Here is a 25002-nt window from a genome sequence, read left to right as displayed (position 1 = left end):
TCCAACACGCCGAATGCGTGGAATTTCCGAATGGAAATTTCCATGTAAAGCTGCCAAATATTGAATTACCATTTTTTCTTTCGGATATCAATTTTGCAGAATTAATCGCAACAAATAAAATGTTTTTATTTTATCCAGTCAGACGGGTACCATGTTTTTACGTCGTGAACAATTTTCCATGTTGAACAAGCAGCATAAAAGGAAAATACAAAAATCGTGTCTCGTATGGAATAGGTAGCTAAAAATGGAACACCGACATCGGGTACAATATCTTCATAGAAAACGAGCAGAAAATAGTTTTATTTTTCTTATCGATTAAAGTATTTTCGTTATAAAGTAACATTTTTTTTTCAAATTACATAAGAAGAGAGCTATTTGCAATAATCACGTATCCAAGTGTCAAATCCTGCATCAGCACATTGGTCATGTGTCCAGAGTCTGCACATTATGCGCCTGATGCATATTTCTCCAGCAGAGTATTGCGCAAAATGTTCTTGGCAAAATAAACGATACCAAAGTGAGTGAGTGAGTGAGTGAGTGAGCGGGATAGCCTATAGCCATTTGACATTCATCTGTAACATTTTCAAAAATGACACTATTGCATACTATATTTCATATTTTATTCCATATTTCGCCACTTTCCTCCGACTGAGGAATTTTCCGAGTGACGCGTTAATTCAAACGGATTCTGTAGGACGACGTAAGAGCGTAATTTTATGCCTGTTCATTTATGAAAAAATGTATCTGGTTCCTGAAACAGGATTATCTTTCTGCCTCGTTGCCTCTTTAAGCTCAAATTCCGGGAAGAGCCCTTCCTCCGGCGATAGACGATCCTAAGTCCCTGAAGCTATTCAACCAGAAATCCTTGGCAGGTCATAAAGGGCCCCTCTTCTCTTTGCAACTAGCTCTATTTCATCCTAGTCGAAGGCGATCCAATGGCAGATTTTTCATCGAGTAGTTAACTTACATCACGGGCCCATTTAGAAGACCTCTTTCTATCTTTCAGGAAGATCGTTCTCTCGCCTTAAGCTTCGTTTCCACCGAAGCAACATTTCCTCGCTGTAGGTTTCCAACGAAACTTATAGAAAAACGAGGCGAGCTTACAGAAACGTTTTGTGCACGCTGAAACGACACGTTTCCGAGCAACATTTGAGTTTTATTTCGATTTCAAGGCGACGTATCCTCGCTCTACTAGCTCTTAATCATCCTATCTCCACCAGTTTGTAAACCGAGGAAACTTGAGTTTCAGGTTTACGACGTTTAATATTATTTTCTGCAGTTAGGGCCTGTTGCTTACTACGTACAATTTTCATCGTATTATCGCGAATCTGTATTCCTCGTGCCGATCAAACTTACGTATGGATCCGTCGACCAAGTTCTTTTGGAAAATCCAGTTAGAACAGTTAAGAACTAGGCAGACGTATGGGGAACACTATACAGAGACTTTTCCAGGAAACATTCCAACAAAAATTTCCTCCGCGTCGCCTCGGTAGAAACGAGGCTTTACGCTACTGAACGTTATGTATAATACCTTTCGTAAATACGTGGACGTAACGTACGAGAGGAAACTTTCTAAAAATGATTATTATCCAATCTTCCGCCAACATAATGAACATTATTACGGACCGTCCACTTGGTAATGAAACACACGCTTCCGAGTATCTATTCTCCAGCAATGAGAGTAACACAGCTTTCTGGAAAACTAGCCAGTCTCTTACCGTTAAGTTAATTAATCTACAAGCTACTAAGGGGTGAAAACTCTATGAGACCAGCAGCGTTTAAAAAAACAGAGACCTATTTCTCCATGTACATCGAGCAACCTCCACTAATTGCGCCACTAGGGTGCATATATTTGCACGTTTAGAAGATAATGATCCCAGCAGGGCGTAAATGCGCGGCGTTGGTGGTTAAAGGGTTAAAAGAGCGGCAGCAACGGTGAAACGGCGTTACATCGCTATAAAACTCAACTCGAGCACGATAACTCCTCCGCGTTACAACAATCGACGAGATTTCCCTTTCACCGGGCTTCCCGTAACTGTGTGCGCGCACGTACGTTTATGTGTGCGTGCACACGGTCGCAGCTGTGTTGTATGGAGCACCTGACGAAACGTCTGTGGCAAGACGATGCAGCAATTGATAAACATGAGCGAGTGGGAGCAGCAGGAAGACCTACACCGAATAAAGGGGCAAGGTCTGGTATTTCTTCCTTCTTCTGGAAAACCTCGCCAATTATAAAACTCGTCGATCCAGTTGTAGGTTTATCGAGTGTGGAAGACGTGTACGAGAAAATATGATGCTAAGAAGCTACCTTCTAACGTCCATGAATAAGTTATCGCGCAAGCTGGAAACACGAGGGTGGTGGTATTGTTCGAATTCGACTAGCCGTCCAACGAGTTTAGCCAACTTCTTTCCACGCTGAAACCAGTATGTACCGATGTAAAAAGAAGCCGGGGATCGGTTGTCTAATCGCACAGGTGGAAGTCGAAGGAGAGGGAGAGAGAGAGAGAGGGGGGGATCGTTTCGAAAAAGAACCCCTTGAAAACAGTTTCCTCGCGAGGTGATACTAGAGAAACTGGTTGAACAAATATTGGTCCCGAGACGCGGTCAAACAGCCTAAACGCTCCTTCCATGGGGCAGGAACACGTGTTCCCTGTCGTGGAAAGCGGCCACAGCTGCACACAGCCCAATCATACATAAGAAAGAGAAATATTCCGCTGAACGTATACAGTCGACAAAATGTAACGAATAAAATGCACTAAAATTATCTCGAGTACGGTGTAACGCCGATCTAAGCAAAGAGGGGGAGAACTAGGAGGAAAGGCGAGATCGACCTAGATTTTTTTACGTTCCATTTCGTGTATTTGTCTTGACGAAAAACCGACCAGAGTGGAAAATTATTTTGATAAATATCGAGAGGAGGCGAAGTCGGCCAATCGACGGTGTAGGTTTGCGTGCACGTAAAACGGCGGGATTCTTTGTGATCGCTTCTCGAGAACCGGTTTGAATCACGCAGAAGAGGGCTTATGAAGTGAGTCGAATGTGAATCGTGTTCGTCTAATAAATGGACTTTTGTCGACCAGCTCGATAACGACGATCTAAGAGCTTTCCGTCTGCTGTGACACGTCGCTCTGACACGTATTATGCAACTATTCCAATGTTCTAAATATTTTTTTTTTTTTTTTTACGCCAAAATTACGACAAATCGCAGTACGAAATTATACACAGGAGGCGAATAGTGGATGTGTTAGCAGACGTCAGATGATTTCTTCTAAAAAAAAAAAAAAAAAAAAAAAAAAAGATAAGAAGATAGAGGATAAAACGTTTTCATATGAGACTCCTGAAGAGGCACTACCCGCTAGACCTAAACGCTGGATTCAATTAGTTATCTAAATTAAGTAATATTTACTTATTTATAATACTTATAAATTATACTTATCTATAATAAGTATTAACTTATTATAAATAATCAGCCATGTCACTGCGCCACGCTAGAAAAATTACTGAAAATTCTCAACGCGAGAATTGATTGTAATTTTAATAAATAAAATAAAAAAAAAAATATGAGACTCCGTTTTCGAGAAATGATTTTGAAAATTTGTCAGGTATTTTTGGTAACTTGACTAATTTACTGACTCAACCCACGACTGTACGAGTAAACGAAATAAAAGAAAAACGTGGGATAGAGTTTACTCTTTTATAGCTTCATTTTCAAGAAGACAGAGCTCGACCATGTTTAACTACTAATAATGACAAACTTTTAAACCCGATGTGATCGAAACCGAAGCGTCATACGAACAAACCTTATTCCATATTTTCTTCTTATTTTTTCATAAGGAATTGCTTCGTGTTCGCTTACACACATTCGATCGCAAACTGTGTAACAAAAAAGTATAATATCTTTCGAGATAGCAAGCGAGATAGGTACGGTTAATTTCATGCCGGCGCGGCATTAAGACAGCGGCAATGCTTCAATTATTTAATTTAATTTACGATGCATATAATTTCGCGATTCGTGTATACGGGCAATTTACGGTGCACGAATAATTTTACGATTCGATGAAACGGCCCCTGATCGATCGTATGCTTTCCTATCGTTACGCGTTAATTTACTTTTATCCGTCTTACTGATGCAAGTAGTATACAGGGTGTCCCGCAATTTAATATACGAGCTTAGTGTATTCTACAGATAAAACTAAGAGTAAGATGTCACGTGGCAAGAAGTCCATAAATGCTTTATCAAAAAGTTAGTATAACGAGAATATTAAATGCCATAGATACGTACGTCGATGCTTTTTCTCTTTGTCAGTTTAAGTACAGGATAAGACGAGATACATAACGTTAAATGACATACGTAACGATGAAATTCAGTGGCACACGGGTATAAATTTTGTATTGACAAAGGCGCACGATATTTCAATACACTCGCGTAAATATATATAGCTTCACGTTATCGTTTTGATGAAACATTTTAATGAAACATTTATGAACTCCTCGCTATTTAGTCTTGCTTTAGTTTTATATCTGCGTATAGAACGCACTGGCAATGTTTGTACACTGTATACGTTTCTATTCACAGATATCCTTTTTTTCCTCTGCTACAACCAGCTTGCTCTACAGACAAATCTCGTACGAACGTTGGCTATAAATTTGCAATGCCGAATACAGTTCGACGTGTTTTTATCCTTGCTCGGTATTACTTCTCGACGGCAGCCAGCTGCCGGGAGCAGTCAATTTCATTACGTGTCGTCGAACTCTGCAGCTGGATTTTCTTGCAGGCACTCGCGCCCCTCTCGTCGAGCTTTCTCCCCCTGTCGTTAGCGAAAATTCGACCTTCAACGCGCCTCTTCCAGCCGTCCTAGTCTCCTTAACTTCGTCTTCAGCGGTGATCAAGATACGGATGACGATGACTATAAAAGGAAGAGCGAAAACTGCGCAAGGTGTAATAATACACCTGAAACGATAGCGAAGAAACAGCGCGAGATATCATCGAACAAGCTCCGAACTACGTTTCTAAATGTTTATTAATTATTTGTCGAATGTTTTAAAACAAAAAATTATTAATGACCCGATTTAAATTTGGTGTCCGTCCTCTTCAAGATAATCCCTTGATATTGCATTGGTATAACGATCGGGTCAGTTCTGATATGTTCCAAATGATTTTTGAAAATCGTTTTCTTCATCCGCGTCGACCGCCTGTTCTTCAGGGAGGAGAGCTTGCGAGATAATTTTATTAACATAATTAAAGCGCAGAGCTTGGATCTCATTTTTTGGAAATATAGAAAGAAGTCGTAAGAGCCTAATGTAAAAATGAATTACTCGTACTCGCCATATTCAGCTCCTTACGACTTCTTTCTATTTTTACAAAAATGAAATTGAAGCTCGAGGCACATCGGAACGCAATCTGGCGCTCAATGCGGCTGGGACAAACGATGTGCAAAAATCGTTTGCAGCATAGCAAATGAGCCGATCTGATCGCTATATTAACACCATCGCACCAGTCGAAATGACTGATTTTACAATTTTATAAATATTCCAATGCTCGTTCAGGGATCACAGACCCAGATGGATTAATAATACCACAAATGTACGACATAACTTGGAATTTCTTTTGTAAGAAAGTAATAAATCAATAAATATAAAAATATCCTATTATTATGTATTTCTTAGAGAAATGTTTTGCTAGAAGTAGCTTCGTCTTAACTGTAGGTAGTTTTAACGTTAATACAGGACGAGACCTATGGGATCCAACTATGGAGAACAGCGAGAATTCTTCGACGATTCCAATCAAAAACTCCTTGATCCTTGATAGATGCACCTTGGTATGTTACCAACGAAACGATACACCGCGACCTTAAGAAACCTACAGTTAAAGAAGAAATATAGAAATTCAGTGACAGATATAACATAAGAATTTACAACCATCAAAACCCATTACTTGACACAATGGATCAGATCCGCAGACTAAAAAGACACCCTCCAGATTTAAACATTAGATTCAGCTAGAATGAAATATACGATAAACACTTATTATTCATGTTATAGTACCACGCCAGAATAATTTAATATAATTCTCAATGAGAGTTGATTGTAAACTACTTACAAATAAAAAAAAAAAAGTACAGGACGAGACCTATGGGATCCAACTATGGAGAACAGCGAGAATTCTTCAACGATTCCAATCAAAAACTCCTTGATCCTTGATAGATGCACCTTGGTATGTTACCAACGAAACGATACACCGCGACCTTAAGAAACCTACAGTTAAAGAAGAAATATAGAAATTCAGTAACAGATATAACATAAGAATTAACAACCACCAAAACCCATTACTTGACACAATGGATCAGATCCGCAGACTAAAAAGACACCCTCCAGATTTAAACATTAGATTCAGCTAGAATGAAATATACGATAAACAATTATTATTCATGTTATAGTACCACGCCAGAATAATTTAATATAATTCTCAATGAGAGTTGATTGTAAACTACTTCCAAATAAAAAAAAGAAATACAGAACGAGACCTATGGGATCCAACTATGGAGAACAGCGAGAATTCTTCGACGACTCCAATCAAAAACTCCTTGATCCTTGATAGATGCACCTTGGTATGTTACCAACGAAACGATACACCGCGACCTTAAGAAACCTACAGTTAAAAAAGAAATATAGAAATTCAATAACAGATATAACATAAGAATTAAAAACCACCAAAACCCATTACTTGACACGATGGATCAGATCCGCAGACTAAAAGGACACCCTCTAGATTTAAACATTAGATTCAGCTAGAATGAAATATACGATAAACACTTATTATTCATGTTATAGTACCACGCCAGAATAATTTAATATAATTCTCAATGAGAGTTGATTGTAAACTACTTCCAAATAAAAAAAAGAAATACAGGACGAGACCTATGGGATCCAACTATGGAGAACAGCGAGAATTCTTCGACGACTCCAATCAAAAACTCCTTGATCCTTGATAGATGCACCTTGGTATGTTACCAACGAAACGATACACCGCGACCTTAAGAAACCTACAGTTAAAGAAGAAATATCGAAATTCAGTAACAGATATAACATAAGAATTAACAACCATCAAAACCCATTACTTGACACAATGGATCAGATCCGCAGACTAAAAGGACACCCTCTAGATTTAAACATTAGATTCAGCTAGAATGAAATATACGATAAACAATTATTATTCATGTTATAGTACCACGCCAGAATAATTTAATATAATTCTCAATGAGAGTTGATTGTAAACTACTTCCAAATAAAAAAAAAAAAAAAAAATACAGGACGAGATCGTTTCGAATAGAACGACAGTGAAATTTTGATTAATTCATCGACAAAACTATTATCTTTCACTTAGGACATCTCATATATCAAAGAGCTACAATTGATCTACGAAATTCATTTTTTTTTTATTATTATTTAATTTATACTTGTACAATTTGTCCAGCTGGACATTCGGTATATTTTTCTAACTTAATTCTAACTTAATAGTAACATGTGGATGGCTACCCCCAGTGAAATACCATCTTCGAGAAATTCATTGTATCGTGCTATTGCTGTGGATTAGACGAGATTTTGAAACGCGCGCGTTCCTCCAATTGTTTCCGAGAACTTGTCAAGGCGAAGGGACCCGAAAACGGGCTCTTTGCATCGTATGACGAGAACTTGGAGGTGGACCAATAATTCGCAAACAGCGGGAAGCCGCCACTTTTCCCAGCCGAAGAAATACTTTTGTCAAAAGGGAATGAAAAGACCACGGAATCGCTTTTGCGGTATTTGCAGGGTACAAGTGTAAAGCTGGCCGTCCCTTTGTTCTCGAAACTACCATTACAGTCAAGAAAAGAGTCGATGCGTGTCGGACGGCGGAAGTATTTCCTGGCAGGTAGCTACGAATTTTTAGTGCCGACTCGATTACTCGGGCATTCTCATGCTTCGATACCCTAACCATTCTTCTCCTTTGCCCTTTATTAACTTTTCCCTGCGCTCCATCTGCTCGCATGATACAACTTTCCGATCGATGCCACTTGCCATTGGCGTTCGAAACGACTCTGTGTTCCTCAAGATCGTCGAAGAAATTGAATAGGATTCGGATAGCCTAAAATTCTTGAAAGTCCTTGAAAGTCTTGAGAGTTTCGACGGATATCGAATGTTCCATTGGTGTTCGATATGTCGCAAGCTTTTCGATTATTTTTCTTCGAACAACGCTATTAACGTAAAACGTTGAAGAAAGTCCGGAAACTTTGAATTATCGTGAACACGTTTATTTAGGTGGGTGGTCTTTACAGCTTGCGGTATACGTTACGAATGTATCGTTTTCGATAAAATCTTCTTACCAAACACGTGATAAAGGCGTATTATTGTTTAGTTATTAATTTATTTAACTGTGACTATAAGGTAAATCTGAAGAATTATATGCTTTATTATTATTCGTGTAATATTTACTTAATTATAATACTTACTTATAAATTATACTTATCTATAATAAGTATCAACTTATTATAAATAATCAGCCATGTCACTGCGCCACGCCAGAAAAATTACTGAAAATTCTCAATGCGAGAATTGATTGTAATTTTAATAAATAAAAACGAAAAAAATTATTATTCATAAACTTGCAGCATATGGCTTGCATCGTGATCCGTTTAACTACGACATAGTCAAGTGCACGCGTACTCGCAGGAAATTCAAAATCGATTTTCCCGAAAACAAAGCCTCCGGTGAAAAAAAAGTATTCTATATTTTCCACCTATTTTTTCATGTATTATACCATCACGCCCTCCACGGTTGTACCATCGATACTGGGACACCCTGTATAAAATACTACATCAACTTCACGTAGTATTTCCACGAGTTTTTCCACCAATTTTCCCCCACCATCGGCAAACCTGTTCCTTTTTCTTTCATTTCAAACCTATTTAGACTTTCAAGACTCCGTGAAATATTGGCGATATATATACAGGGTGGTTGGTAACTGGCGGTACAAGCGGAAAGGGGGCGATTCTACGCGAAAAAAGAAGCCGAAAATATAGAATAACAATTTTTCCTTCGAGGCTTTGTTTTCGAGAAAATCGACTTTGAATTTTCGCTCGGTACACGTGCACTTTATCGCGTCTCGTTAGAACGGATCTCACTGTAGATCGTTGTCTCTATGGAAAAATTAAAGAAAAAAAATTTTTTATTCTATATTTTCCACTTCTTTTTTCGCGTACAATCCCCCCCCTTTCCGCTTGTACCACCACTTACCAACCACCCTGTATATCGATCGTCTACAAGCCGTTTAAGTTTTCTAGGTCATCAATGTCGTAACGAATGATCGCGTAAATGGATTTCCGACGTCTTCGACTTACCAGACTTTCTTCAGCATCTTCTGTCAACGATAGCGTTCGGATCGAAGCATTCAAAACGCTTGTTCAAACGCCAACCTCTCAAAACTTACCAAAATAACAAAGATCCTCGAGACTTTCGCGAGCTTTTCGGGGTATGAAATCCTACTCGAAGAAATTCGAATATTTCGCCACGCGATTCGCGATCGCCAAGTGCCGCGGTGAACTTGGTAGCCGTCTCGAAACTCGAAAATTATTCCAAGAAGAAATACCGATTCGCTACCGTGATACGCCGACAATTTTTTCTCCGTGTGCTTCTAACGAGGAACAGAGCAAAGAGGAGGGAAAAGAAGTCGACTCCGACGACGTTCCACGAGAACAACTCAACCTTTCAACGTACACAGGGAACGTGTAAGGCACGTATACGTCGAACGTCGGTTTCACGGTCGTGAAAACACAAGACATCTCACGGCAGATCTTTTCCCATGGCCGCGGTGCTTACCGGCTACTTCCTCAACGGGCCATACTTCCGCCGATAATGTTCGCGATCCGGGGATTACCCGGGGGTATCGAACGATGTTACGTTTTTTCTTCTTCTTCTTTCTCCGCCGTTGTATGCAAATAGGTCACGCAATTTCTCTCCCCCTTTCCATGCATCTGTGTAACGATGACCCTGATGCAGCTATTATGCGAATAAATCGCGGCCTACCAATTTCAAAAGGATATAAACGCAATTCACAGAGAAACGATTCGCACACGGCTATTATTATCCGCAGCTTTTGTAAGCGTTTGTGGAGCAACATTTGCATGCGAGATTTTATTGCGGCGTCGAAACAATATGAAATAGCTGACGGGTTAATAGTATTCCTCGGTCGATAAGCAAATATCGGTCTTAGAGTGGCGAAAGGATGCACCAACGAATCGCATTGTTTCGATCAAACGATTTCGCCCGACTTTCCGATATCTTTCCATCGATGTACGCGCCAGCCTTTCAACGAGAAAGTTCCCCTATTCCCAATCGTAATTCCTTCGAATATTTGATAAAGATATCAGATATGCAGGAAACAGACTCGAACGAATTTCTTCCTAATATAGAAATTACCGAAATACGTCGGTCACGACGGCAGAACGCTTGAGAAAGCGGTGATCTTCTCTGCGAGCTCTCCTCTCCTCTCCCTCGCTTTTTCTCTCTCTGTTGGTTACATAACCGATAAAAAGTTTAAATAAGATCACGTGAACGAGAACACTGGCCAATGTGCGAACAGGTATCACGCGCTCTGTTCCGATAACGCGCTCCTTTTCGTTTCTTCTGGTCAGATCCGAAATTTATGTACGAACGGGTATCAGGCGATTCTTTATGAGAAAATAAGAAGGAAGTATAGAATAAAATTTGTTCACATGACGCTTGGTTTTTTTGAGAAATTTAAATTTGGAAATTTGTCGAGAATGCGAGAAAATAATCGATAGGACGTTTTTCCATGTGTGAAAATAAGTAAAAAATGTAGGATAAAATTTGTTCAGAAGACGCTCTGTTTCCGGGAAAAATACATTTCAGAATTTATCACACGCGTGAGGCAATTCTTAACTAAAAAAACACGTTCAGATTCTAATTTTTTTTACCCACATTTTTTACTCGTTCTTGCCTGCTTTCGATTCAAGTTCAAGAATACTCGACAGAGACTCTTTACGATGAAATTGTACCAATAGTAACATCGTAGATATTGTATTAATAGGCCAATTATTTATCTCGATACTAATCTTACCAGGTGCGGTCAAATGACCAATTTGAAAATTTAATTTAAATTTGTACGCTCATCGTTATGTCTTTTGCTCGTCTAATTTTATGTAAATTCTTATATTATCTGATTAATCGATTTTTGTTGATATAAGAATTTACTCATGACCAGTTTCAAAATTTAATTTAAATTTGTACGCTCGTCGTTATGTCTTTTGTTCGCCTAACTTTATGTAAATTCCTATTATTATCTGATTACTCGATTTCTCGATTTTTGTTAATATAAGAATCTACATAAAGTTAAACGAACAAAATGAAATTTTGAAACCGGTTATTTGATCAGGCTTGATAATGATAGTCTTAAATGTTAATTTCTACTACGAGCAGACCCATCTTTTTTGTCCTACCTACACTTTCAAGCGTCATTTACTTTCTGCCTTGCTCACGTTACTTTCTTACCATTAAGCTAACTGTTCTTCCAATTGTAACTAACGATATATACCGAAGGTTGTACAGTCTGTATAAATAAATTAATTACTTAACACGTTGAATGCCATGGGGGTCACCGGTGACTGGCTCACCAAGATTAGTACAAACAAATACATAATTTGAAGAAATGTCAATAGCTATAAATTTCTATTACCAGCAACTAAGGGAGTTAACAGTAAAGCAAGAAATGGCAAATCTTGCAACAGTTCTTTAAGATTATTGCGGGTCCAAATAAATAAGAATGGATTATGGTTTATGAAAGGTCCCGGGACGTAACCACATAGAAAAGGCCATAACGTATCTCTTGCAGGTAATATTTCAACATTATATGTATCGCATAATAAAACATTCGTCGTGGTCTTCACGGCCAAACTTTGTCAAACTGATCTGCTAATAAATAAATATATAAATAAATAAAATTTTCCGACTCGGTTTTCTCAAAAGATACATACAAAAAGATATTATTCCGTGTTCTTTTGTTACCTTTCTATGAAGAATTACCTGCTGCCAACTTGTGCATAACTATTGAATGCACATTGTACGCTTTGTCTCGATTTTTGGTACGCCGCAGCACAAGGATCGGTTAGTACGGCTCAACGAGCTGCTGACAAAGACACCCTAAACCCAGGTATCGGAATTTTTGGCCTTGGAAATTATCGTTGGAATTTTTCCATTTCCTCTAGCGATGGGGTCCCCTTCGTGACTGTATATGGAAAAACGTGAGGAGAATATTTTCTGTGGAAAAGGGCAACGTCAGATGACACTGGAAGAAGTAACAATTTTCTCGTCAACCGAGGAACCAACAGTTTTACTCAAACTCGAGTTCATGGAAATGATTCGTATGCGGGTCTCAATTACGAATCATTGGAGAAGCTTCACCGAGAAGCAACTGATACGAGTGGCAGCAGCTTGTTTCGTTATACAAAGCTACTGTTATTGGACCACGAAAGTATTTGAAACGTGAACATTTACTATAGAAAATTGGTCCACATTGTATACATTGTATAAAACATTTGAAATATTTTATTAGACTATAACAAGTAGACTGCGAATGTCTATGCAATCTTTAATTTTTATGAAAATAAATACAGAAAGAGAATATAAATAAAAAATGTCTTGCTTCGTCTGTTAAATATTACAAAGAGTACCGCGTTTCTTTTTAATTTTAATTTATATATTATATGAATTCTGTAGACTTTTTCAATGTTAAAAACAACTGTCACGGTATTGTATTGGTTAAAATTTGAAATTCAACCTGAAAATGTACACAGCAACTACGAGATATTTATTGCAAATATACATTCAGTGAAAAGCGAGTATACGGTATGAATAACCACCTTAAACATGTAACGAGTATTAAGATATGTCTCCGGCAAATATTCAAGTAAATAATACGCTGTTTAAACAGTTTTACGACCCATACAAAATATATACTTGCAGTAAATATCTTACAGATTCCATGTACATTTTCAAATTTGTTTCAAACTTTACAATCATGATAGTCAACATATCGATGAAAAGCGTATAATTCTGAAATACTTTATTTGTTTACTATCCTCCAATATTTTCTGAAGCCTGTTTATGTGCAAAGATCGTCGCTTCGCCGAAGACAAAGAAAAACGGCGCAAACAAATCATTAAGCGACTCGTACGAAAACATTTAAAAGACGCACAAACGAACTACAAATGACACGAGACGGTGAAGAGCGTCGACGTTACCGGTGACATAATTTTCATGGTTTGAAAATAAATTGCGAAGGACAGGCATCCGCGTGAAAACAAGCTCCGTATCGAGTGGAACAACGTGAAAGTCTTCTAGCCGTAAGAGGAGTACGATGCTGATTGTGCCAATCTAGCCACGTGTTTCCTGATACGATTTTCGCGCTATAAGGTTGAAACGATCGAGAGCACAGCTAGCTTCTTTTTCCTCTTGGCTCCAGAGATTACCCAACGAGGTCAATCAGACTGGTAAAAAAAGAGTAACGCGTGGAACTTCATAGCGAGACGAGAAGATGAACCGCTTCCGCCTGAGCAACATAATCTTCGCTTTCCTTATCTATTCGGAAGAAATACTTTACCTTGCGAGTAGTGCGTCACTCGCTGCTCTTCGACGCGATATCTCTCCCAAACGAGATACTCGAATTATTCCCATTTTGTCACTTTTCTGCCCTACGTTAATACTACTTTACAATACCGTAATTATACAACTTATCTTCCATAACAAAGAGCGGTAATGTAAACGGTGAGTCATCGAGCAATTACAAAGATTTACCTCCTCCATCGTACAGCGTCCCACTCCTTAGGAGCAACGTAACTAATCCTTTTCCTCTGTTTGTCGAAACTCGACGTGTCGAACAACGAAAAAGGAAAAATGGAAGACAGAAGAAGAAGAAGAAGACACTCTGTCTGTTTTTGTCCAGTGTACACTACCGTGCGTAATAAACTAGACGCTCGGTCTAGTCCAATCAAAACATTGGTATTTTCACAATATTTTCAACGCTATGATAGAAGAATTATTTCTCTACCGCCGATTCTTTACTACTTGGCATGCCATATGTTCTGGCTAAATCGCAACTGAAACAAGGAATATACCTGCATCCATCGAGTTACATTTATATCTCTAATGAATAATCGACGCTTGATAAAATCGTAGAAACTTTTAAAACGTGCTTGAAAATACGTATCCATCGTTCTAAGATCTCAACATTGAACAGACACGACGCTTAAGGTCACTTAACTTGGAACAATTTTCATCTACCTTCGATGATTGCTTTCTTACTTATACTAATCAACAACAGCTATTATCTGTAACAATATCCTCTACCTGTACATGATTGCCTGAAATAATATCAGAAGCGAGAATTAGATTGACGAGCTTTACTTCAAATATATTTTATATAATTCCAATAGTCTGAACATGTGTAAATGCTTATGCACGGTAGTGTATCCTGCCGGGATGCTAAATAACGCGCAGATTAGTAGAGTGCATCCGACGAATTTGCTTGATATTAAAAGGATGGTGGGGCGTATCCGCGAGCGCATAGGCAGAGAGAGAAAGAGAGAGTCGGCAGTCTGCATCTTGCGATGGACCAACCGTACAGATATACGTATAGCCGTGCTCTCCTCTCCTACCAGCGCTTTTCGCCCAGTATCGATCTGATATCCCTGCCGCCGCGCCGCGCCGGCCGACCAGTGTTTGCAAAAGAGCTATGAGCGTGTCTGCACTCACGGACGCCGTGTGCGCGTGCACGCTCACTAACGCACGACAAAGCTGTCGTTAGTGGTGGTTGCACTCACGGACGCCGTGTGCGCGTGCACGCTCACTAACGCGCGACAAAGCTGTCGTTAGTGGTGGTGCGCCACGGTTCTTGCCTGCCGCAAGACAGTTTGAAAATGCACCGAGCCACTACACAGCCTTCCTTCTTGATTCCTGATACACAGCTTTTTATCCCTGTCAACCGATCGATCGATCTTCATTACTCGTCAAATATTTTCTACAAACCAAATATTTCATGAATACGATTTAACGCTTCGATTATTCTGCGCGGTAATTCTCTAACGGAACAGCGTACCCTCTCTCTTATCCTATGGCAAGAAACTTATCGCTATCTTTGTGCGCGTGTATCAGTTGGAAATAGACTGAGAAATAGCTTGCGAGAGTTGCAATTGATGGGATCAGAAACACCTCGTATCGCTTCGGGTCTGTGTACGTAGCAAACAATTTCAAATCAGCTATGAGTCGAAGTTTCAGTCTCGACATGGTTTGAAACGAAAGAATGCCAATGGAAAAGGTTTCCTGATGATTGGGACAAAAATTTGTAAAACAATAGGCTTATTGGTTATTCGTGTTATTTATCGAGCAATGAAAATCCTATTTAAAATCAATGTAGTATTCTATATAATAATAAGTAGTAAAAGTGAAATAAGTTAGTAATTAAATAATAAGAATAATGTTTTTATGCGACAAGATTCTATACATTCTATACAAGAACTGATACATTCGTAATGTGTAAGCTACAAAGATGAGAAAGGTAAACACGTGTATTTATGATACTGTGTGAATAAAAATAGTCGGAAAAAGATATGGCGTATGTACTCATGAAACTTCGCAATCCTGTCGAAACTCTGAAAACTTTCAGCAATTTTAAATAAATAAATAATAAAAAATAAATGTATATGTTATATTTTTATGGATATATTATTAAATTTCTAATATTCTAATATTGATAATCTTGAAAAACGTCGAATCGTTTCGAAATTGAGACTCAAATGCCCATCACTAACTGGAAAATTAAGTTCGTAGTAGGTACTCGATACGATATTGCACATGGACGACGAAAAGAGAGGGAGAAAGACACACAGATGGAACGCGGGAACCTCACGTACACGTGGACGTGTGCCAATGGCAAATTGGCGCGAAAAAAATCTCGCTCGGCTTATCGTTACGGGCTCTATTTCATTCGTAATCTTCGTATATCCTCGACCACTTAGAAACAGTTTTGATGCATGGAAGATAAAACGGTAACAATTCAAAAATGCGTCGGTTATTTTTTCACCTTCGATAAAAACTTTAAGCATGAAATAAATTCGACCGAAGTGCTCCTTCTATTCGAGTCATTTTGCTTTCACCAAGAGAACCGATTCAGTTTCTTGAAAGATTTCGCGTGTTGCTACGAATGGCACGCAATCTGCATTCGGCAAAGCGAATTTCTCCGAACATACGTAAGCTACAAGTTGTTGCGTGTTGTAGTACGGGAGCGCAAAATCGATTCTTGATCTCGATTAGATTTAACCGTAACAAACCAAACGGAGCCACCATGAAAATGAAAACATGTGCGAACGAATAAACACTTTTCAATTTGATAGTATTTTCTACTGTTTACTAAAACGTGTAAAGCAAAATTCATCGCGTTATCGTTGTTTCGAAAAATTACGTTACGGGAGAGTTCTGCTTGATAACCGTAGGAGAAGCGAGGTTATAAGCATCGCATGAAACAGTAATTTTTTTACGGTTATCTTTTCACATCTTTTAAAACAACTTTCTAACGCGTCCTAGAGGCACTCTCTCAGTTTCGTTTCTAAACAATGGTGCGAATCAAATGTTCATCTCCAACGATCCTTTGGTAAATAGAAGAAAACGAGGCAAAAAATCACTGAAACGTGTAACTACAATGTTTTTAGTAGCTGACGAAAACGGACTCCCATTTATTTATGACGTATCTAATTTCGAGCTTGTAAAAATGCTTGTTTCGCTACATGTATTAGAAAATAAAATAATAAATTAAGATAAGTGAATCGATATTAAGCGTAATTGTACTTTTGGAAAAATAATAATAAATAATAAATAAAGGAAAAATAAAAAAAGAAAGGAAAGGGCATGAAAACGGGCAGCACACGGTCATGGCATCGATTCAATTGCCAAGAAACAACTTTCTTTAGCGTAACGCAGAAGAAAAAATATTAAATGAAAAAAAAATGTATGGACGAAGGAACTCTTCTCAGTGACAAATAATAATAACTCGTGAACACGAAACATGGCGAGGTAAATTTCGGTCGAGCCTGTAGGATATTTCCTGCGGTGGGCATATGGCGAGGGGTAGAGTTCCGAGAAGGTTCCCACGGTCAATAGCTTTCGTGGCGGTGAGGCTTGAAAGTGCTCGAGGGGCCCTCCCTACTACTCGTTATTCGCAATATTTTCAAAAAATCTCCTTTTCTGAGACCGCGATTCGACAAAAACCAATAAATCTTCTACGAATGATACTATACCGTTACGAATATTTACTAACGTTACAATTAGTTCATTATACATTCTTAATAACATCGTGTAAATCTTTTTTGCTTTAAAATCAATAAATTATTTCCCATAGATCCTTCTAATCCCAATTGAAAACGAGGGCTTTTAATTGCTACTCCTGTTATTGATTACTTGCCGCCAAGTCGAGGGAAACTTTCGGCTAGCTTCGTTAATTATTTTAAGCGTAGACTGCAACCAACGTTAATAAAAATAAATAACTTCGTTATAATAAGCTTTTTAACCACGAATCAATAAGTCTCGATAAACACTGTGTAAATCGCTTAATTTGTTAATCTTTCGCCATCTTTGATGGTAATTCTTTTTTGATGACACATACGTAAAACGACATTGTGCAACATGCAAACGTCGATTAAAGCAGTAAGCGGTATAAGATTTTAATTTGATGTGCAAGTAGAAATCCATAATTTATGTGGACACGAATATCGTAAATTACTTACAAATTAATTCTTTTCGCTAAAAATGATTTATCAAAAAGAAGAAAATACTAGTACGAAAATAATTTTTGTGCACAATAATTATTCCCTCTCTCGTCGCTGACGAACACGACCCCGAATCAAAATGACGATTCGTCGTACGAGTGCAAACGTGACATTGCACGGAGTGCATTGAGCGGCAAAACAATGGCTTTCATCACCGGAAATACATGTTATATCAGTGAGGTTTCCCGGTAATACACTCACTCTCTTCCCGCCGAAAGTTACGTCGAGGTCCATTCTGCTTACGATGAATCACTCATTCAGTTCGATTTGACACACGAGCCAGCCAACCGATTGTTTATTTTTTACGAAGCGTTGTACGCTTGATAAATAATTGCTATGGTGATGTGCTCACGGCCGCCTACGCTATCGAATCGGCGGAGCGCGGCAAATGTATGAATCTCGTGGCCGATCGTGAATTTATCGTGTCCAAGCGGTCTAAAAATACCGGCAACGCGCAGGGGCAAAAAAAGAAGAAAAAAGTATCGTCGAACCGCTCAATTACTGACAGATTAATCCGCTACTATTAACAGTAGTGTGCAAACACGAACGTAAACATAGATGTATCGTAATACTCGATAAACTCTGTGTAGGAAGAAAGGTAGAAAAAAAAATTAGAGTTGAAAGCATCATGACTGCCCCCTTGTACCTTGACACTCGAAAGCTAGAATGGCTCGGCGGGCCGGCTAAGACGAAATATTTTTTCATAATTTTTCGTTGAGGCTTGCGTGAACGGCACGTAAATAAAGCGTAACTAGACCTACCGTGTGTTTGACAATCCTTAAAGCACGTCGTCCTCGCGGGCAAGCACCACTTTCACACATATATTTACAAGAGAATTATGCGATTTTTGGCAGCGACCATGTATAAACGGACACCGACACAAGACCCCCTTTACGGAACTGAAGTAACGTTGACGGGAGGCTCGTGAACAAAGACCACGCACGATTTCAAATCTCGTCCTGACGATTGGCCGGCCGCAGTCACGTGGCTTTGCCGCCCTCTCCTTATTGGTTGTTCACTACGGGTTGCGAGGACATTTTAAACGATGTACTTATGCACATGGCTGACAAAGGGATACGCACCAGGGAATTTTCTTTTCTATTTTTTTACAGAAATATTATCTCTATTAAATGTAATAATTTTTTACTAATAATTATTCGTTAAATCGACAATCAATCAATAGACACTGCAGTATCCGCGTTAAGAATGGCAACAATTGTACGACTTCTCCCTTACCTTCCCCACTTCAAAATGGCCGAATCCAAACAATGCACAGAAAATCATTCACTCTCGTTATATTTCGATATGTTTTAATTTCATGTGCGACTTAAAAAAATCTTAATATTTTTTATCATTCCTTAAATGTAAAATATTTTACAATTTATGCTGGAAACGCGAAAATCATTCGTGACAGTAAATCGAAAACATTGGACGAGTCCATCGTTCTAATTGGGAGGGGAGCGCGGCAGTCCCGTCAAGAATGAACCATAGCAATAATGGCGGGAATATACACACACGCATACATATTTATCGACTTTATGTGGAAAAACATAAGTCAACGTTACCCTGTGAAACAGATTTGTACGCACTGTATCGAATTAAATATAATACTAACGTATATCAATATGATTAATTTGTTGCAGAATTTTGGGCAAAATATTAATTCTTTAGCCCATCGAGATCAATAGCTTTGTTATACCTATTTTTTTTAAATAAATACATATATTTAAGAGTCGTTAATGATCCCGCAGTCAATGCGATATAAAGCACAGAAGAAAAAGAAGAAATATATTTGTTGTATTGTGCATAAAAATATATAATTACCATAGACATAGTTTTTGTCATGGTTTATATAAAATATATTTAATTACTTAAACATTTGTGTATATATGTGCATTATGTATACATAATATATGTATATAAAATTTTTTTCAGCAATTCTACGCTTTGCAGATAATAAGGAACATTAAATTCTATGGTCTCAAATGCTGCTACGTACAATTATACAGTCAAAAATAAAACATATTCGTTGTTTTAGTAAGGTACTTGATCTTTTACAACATAACTTGTACTTAAAAAAATAGTATCGATTGTTTTCATACACTGAATAACATATTCTGATTTCAGTTAGTTCACTAGAGAGATTGATAAATGCATTTCCCAATACCTGATTCAGAATGATTTGACTGTTGTGTTTTGTTCCTCTCGATAAGACCTTCTTTTCGTTACTCTTCAACGACGCACTTCGTTCCTAAACCATTTGTTCATTTTTCTACATTCTCTCAGTCTTGTTCCAAGTTATTCCTTAATCATCGAGACCAACTGCATGTAAATACATTTACTTCCACTAGACAGTTATGGCTTTCTATAAATCTTTCAATTAATAACAACTTGATAATAATAAAAACATATTTGTGTAACAAATATAAATATTTGAAACATATATAACTTTCTAAATCTTTATGAATTATTGCACTATGTTTCGTTCATTCAGGAACGTTAGTAAATTTCTGCACTTCTTCTTAACTCCTATTATTAATCTTAATTTTTGACTTTGGTATTTGAAATAAAGGTACACAATTTTAAAAAGCGTGTGATGTTAGAGACTTAATATCATCTGGTTAGATATTTGCTACTGCTGGTATTATTTTCATATATATATCAATGCCCTTTAAGAATATATCTTTGTTCAGATATTCATCGTGATCGTGAAGAAGTATTTTCGTTTTATTCATGGGTGAAAAACCAATGGAAGGTATTCCAACCTGAAGTAGAAAACGGACTTTTAAAACGCATCATCGTATCGTTTATCGTTTTATACCAAGAAAAAGTTAATTGAAGGGATATTTACCTGTCTTATATAGCGACTGTCTGTTCCGCCTGGGAAGATTCCTATTTGCAACTTTATTTTAAGATCGTCACAAGCTTTTTTAAAAGCGATCCAGAAGGGATTAGAATCGTCTAACTTTGTGTTCTCGATCTTGGGATCTTTTTGTTCGAACGAATACGTAACATCGGCACCAGCTTCCTCACACCATCTTTTGATCATAGCTTCGAACTCGGTGTGATCGACGGAAGGCTCAATTCGAATATCAAAAATTGCCGTTAACGAAGTAGGTACTACGTTTGTTTGCACACCACCCTGAAACAAATTATATTTTTCCATTATTAGTACAACACGGAATATTCTACTTCGTTGTTTTTAAACATCAAAATTTAAAAAACTGACTCACTGTGTAATATTTTCCTAAACGCGCAGACATGTAATATTTAAAACACAAATTAATTTTGCTTCTTCAAAATATAAGATAAAAGCATGAATAAATAAAATTATAATGTGAATGATAAAATATAAGCTAAGCAATAAATCCCCAAAAACTATATACCTTCAGTTGCGTTAAGTTTATGGTTGTAACATCGCCAAGCTGTACTTTTGAATCTTTCAACTTTTCTTTCTCTTGAGCTCTGTAGTCCATAAAACGATCAATTATAATTCTTATTTTTTCACCAGCTGTATTATCATGTAAAATGGATCCATGACCAGGAGTACCCTTACATTCTACTTCGACATGCCAAATTGCTCTTTCACCATAAAACATATAAAAATATTCTTCGGGCGAAGCTACACCTTCATCCAGAGAGAAACCAATATTTAACTCTTTGAAGTCCTTGGTACGTACAAAATCTTTCATGCCAAGATCTCCTCCTATTTCTTCATCAGGTACAAAGGAGATATGGATAGTTCTCTTAAAATGTTGTTTAGCAAGTTTTAAACGGCGAATTGCTTCCAAATATTGAATTCCAACACATTTCATGTCCTGGCTACCACGAGCATAAATGTTTCCTTTTTCATCCATATGAGCACTAAAAGGTGCATAGGTCCATTTATCCTGAAAAGTTTTATTTGTTAATTATATTTATTCATTTAGGTTTTTTCTTTAATATTAATTTCTCAGGTCTGGTATTAGTTCACTGTACCAGCATATGTTCCCTCAAGATTGATGCACTGATGTTTACAACTTTTTCAATACGTTACTCATATCACATAAATATGTTTTTCATACCATAAGATAGACCAAAAATCACTTTGTGGTAATGAAAGGTTTGGTAGCGTAAATACTTGTTTACTTATAAAATACCAAACAAAAGTCAATCGCTTTGCAGATCATACGAATGGAATAACAGAATTCTGAGAAATTAAAAATTTACACATTTATGTTACCATACGTACTTCAAATACAGGTACAACATCCATGTGACTATTTAATAGAATAGCTGGTTTTGCTGGTTCTGTTCCTATCCACGTTATGACAACAATTGGTTTATTCGCCTGGACATGATATACTTTAATAGGTAAATTGAGAGATTCTGCCTGTTTCCGAAGGAATGCAACACAATCATCTGCGAAATGAAAGATTTGAATTAGTATCAATTAATTAATATCATATATCTATATTTAACACAAAGATATCAAATCATCCTATTATTTAAAACTGGAGCAAGAATTTCTGAAATTCTTTTACATATCGGTTATCTTATTTTGTTTGTAATAAACAAAATTATCTTATCTTTCGCTATGATCGACATTTCTGACGAAGAGATTTACGAAGATACAAACAGTTAATTACTCTTGACGTAACTGCTTTGATAAATTATAAAACCCAATATTTACAGCGCAATCATCGTTCCGACGACTCGTTATCGTCGGTAAACTGAATTAGATTGAACAGACATAAAAAACAAACAATTCAATACGAGAATTAAAAAGAATTTCTAATTACGTGTAATTTAGGTCAGTCACGAATCGTACTTGCGTAATGATCATATCCAAGCCAAATTCATCCAAGCTAAATTTCAAATTTTTGTCGGAAAGTAAAACAGAAGTTCGGAGATGATTTTACAAAAGGTCTAGAGGCACACCGTCAGTTGAATAAAAAGATACAGAGGTAGAAATAACATTCCACACAGGGTGGGGCATGCAATGGCTGGATAGCGTCTCCGACGCTTCGAAGTTGGGTTGGTTGGGCTAACTGGCAGATCCGTTCTGTCCCCATGTGAAAACGTGCGAGCATCGTGAATTAACGCGAAGGATTTAACATGAAAACCTAGAAATTCTGTAGTACACCAGAAATGCGTAATTTGTTTAACAAGGAAATGACGGAGTCCGTATTCCGGCACACAATATGCGTGCATAATTTTTACATGACCGTACGTGCTTAAGGTACACGCGTGATGACTGAAAGAGTATTCGCGTTGTTTATCGTGGGAAATAAATCAGGAAAATACAATTAGAGATCGAATATGTAAAATTGCTTACCGTAATTGATGTTCGGTTGGACAGAAGGTATCCGCAAATATTCGCGAAAATTCTCTACAGCTGTTGCGTTCAGCTGAGCTTGCGAGGACGAAGACATTGTGCCGTCTGCTGATCGTCGTGTCGGATGCCGCTTAGTCGACTGTCATACCTAGCACTCATAGCAGACGCCTGCCGCTTGTCTCGGCCAATTGCCGGTGATTATCGCTAGTGACGTAAACAAAACTCGATCAATCGAAACGCGTGGACAGGAATGGCGGGTTCGCAAGCGTTTCTTTGAAAAAATAGATAAGATTAGAAAACGAAAATACTTTGTTTGATCAATGAGGACGTCCTTTCTGTGCGGAAAGTTTTTGAGATAAACCATCTGACAACAGTTGATGTATAATATCGTACATATGAAATTTGGACACTCGATACAATTGAATCAGAACATCGATATTTTTACTATATTTGGAATATTACGGTAGAAGAATGTTTCTTTACTATTAATTCTTTAGTTCGTGGCGTAAATGGGAACAAGTGTTTTGCTAAATTAAAATTAAATCAAGGAATATACTTGTATCAATCAGGTTTCATATTTATCTCTAATAAATAGCTGACACTTTTTAAAATCTATAGAATTTTAAAATGTAGTTGGAAACACATTTGTATTCCAATTATTTTAACATATCAATATTGTATAGATACACTTAAAGTCAATTACCTTAGGTGTTTTCGTAAAGGCAATTTTCATCCACATTTAATTATCGCTTTCTTATTTATGTCAATTAATATAAACTATCTTTTTTATCAATATCTACTAAATCGTATATAGTTATCTGAAATAAAATCAGAGATGAAAATTAGATTACAGAGCTTTATTTGATGTATTTCTTATGTATGTTTGTAATAATCTGGAAGTGTCCAAATACTTATGTAATGTACATGTACAGTAGCTCACCAAAGTATTCGAATACTTCTAGAAACCTTTTACCTATATATTTTACAAAACATTTTGAAATTTCATTATTATTATAACGAGAAACGTTATTATCGTAATTATATTGGTTAAATTTGAAAAGGATCGAACTATTTATTGGAAGCATACATTACACTATATAAATCAAGCATACAATTCGCTATAAGCCAGAATATGCAAGGAGACGATCTTTAACGCTATTTGTATATTTAAGACTGCTATTCATACTGTATAATAATATTTCATTAAGTTTATGTTTGCAATAGATGTCTTGTAATTTCTAAGTACATTTTCGGATTGGTTTGAAATTTTATTGTTATAAATACCATAGTCATGTTTCATGATAATGCTAATGAAATTTCCAAATGTTCCGTGTAATGGACATGATATACCCATCAAAATTTTCTGTAATAGTAATTCTAGTTCTATATATTTCAGTATTTTTGTAAGCCACTGTACGTATACGACGGTTGATTTCATTATCAGATAACGGACCAAATAAATAAAGATGATGACCGAAAAACAAACTTTTGAATACACGTGGATACGAGGGAGGATACGAGAGATCAAGGTTGATACGCATGGAAAGAGATCGTTAAGACTTGTTAATTCGTAAAATGTATTCCGATTTATTAAATTTCATGTATGCCTAAATATGAGCTCTTTACACGTTACGCCATAATATTATATTCATATAGAGGTTGATATCGGAGAGCTTGTTACATCCAATAATCGATAGTATGAATTAAATTATTATACAATGTAGAATATACTGCAACGTGGCTAATAACTAGGCACATACATGTAACAATGAATTGCAAATAAAAAAATTATGTGTTCAGGTATAATTATAGAGACGA

General features: G+C 37.2%; 2 protein-coding genes across 5 annotated transcripts in view; both read right to left on the bottom strand.

Annotated features, from left to right (window-relative positions):
* LOC126874179 (putative uncharacterized protein DDB_G0270496) overlaps positions 1 to 19494 on the bottom strand; it is a 36365-nt gene extending 16871 nt beyond the window's left edge. For all 4 annotated transcript variants that reach the window (XR_007692675.1, XR_007692676.1, XR_007692677.1 and 1 more), the window contains exon 1: positions 18629 to 19494. The gene's annotated coding sequence lies outside the window, so the exon portion shown is untranslated. The remainder of the gene's footprint in view (positions 1 to 18628) is intronic.
* Positions 19495 to 19629: 135 nt separating this feature from the next.
* On the bottom strand, positions 19630 to 23351 carry LOC126874191 (aminoacylase-1-like). Its single transcript, XM_050635938.1, has 5 exons — positions 23185 to 23351; positions 22099 to 22268; positions 21254 to 21757; positions 20719 to 21009; positions 19630 to 20632 (listed from the first exon to the last, which is right to left on the bottom strand). The coding sequence occupies exons 1-5, from the start codon at positions 23279 to 23281 to the stop codon at positions 20489 to 20491; spliced, it is 1206 nt and encodes a 401-aa protein (XP_050491895.1). The 5' UTR covers positions 23282 to 23351; the 3' UTR covers positions 19630 to 20488.
* Positions 23352 to 25002: the final 1651 nt, after the last annotated feature.

This window comes from Bombus huntii, chromosome 16, assembly GCF_024542735.1.
Source record: "Bombus huntii isolate Logan2020A chromosome 16, iyBomHunt1.1, whole genome shotgun sequence".
Lineage (NCBI taxonomy): Eukaryota > Metazoa > Arthropoda > Insecta > Hymenoptera > Apidae > Bombus > Bombus huntii.
This window is presented reverse-complemented; position numbering and strand designations above follow the sequence as displayed.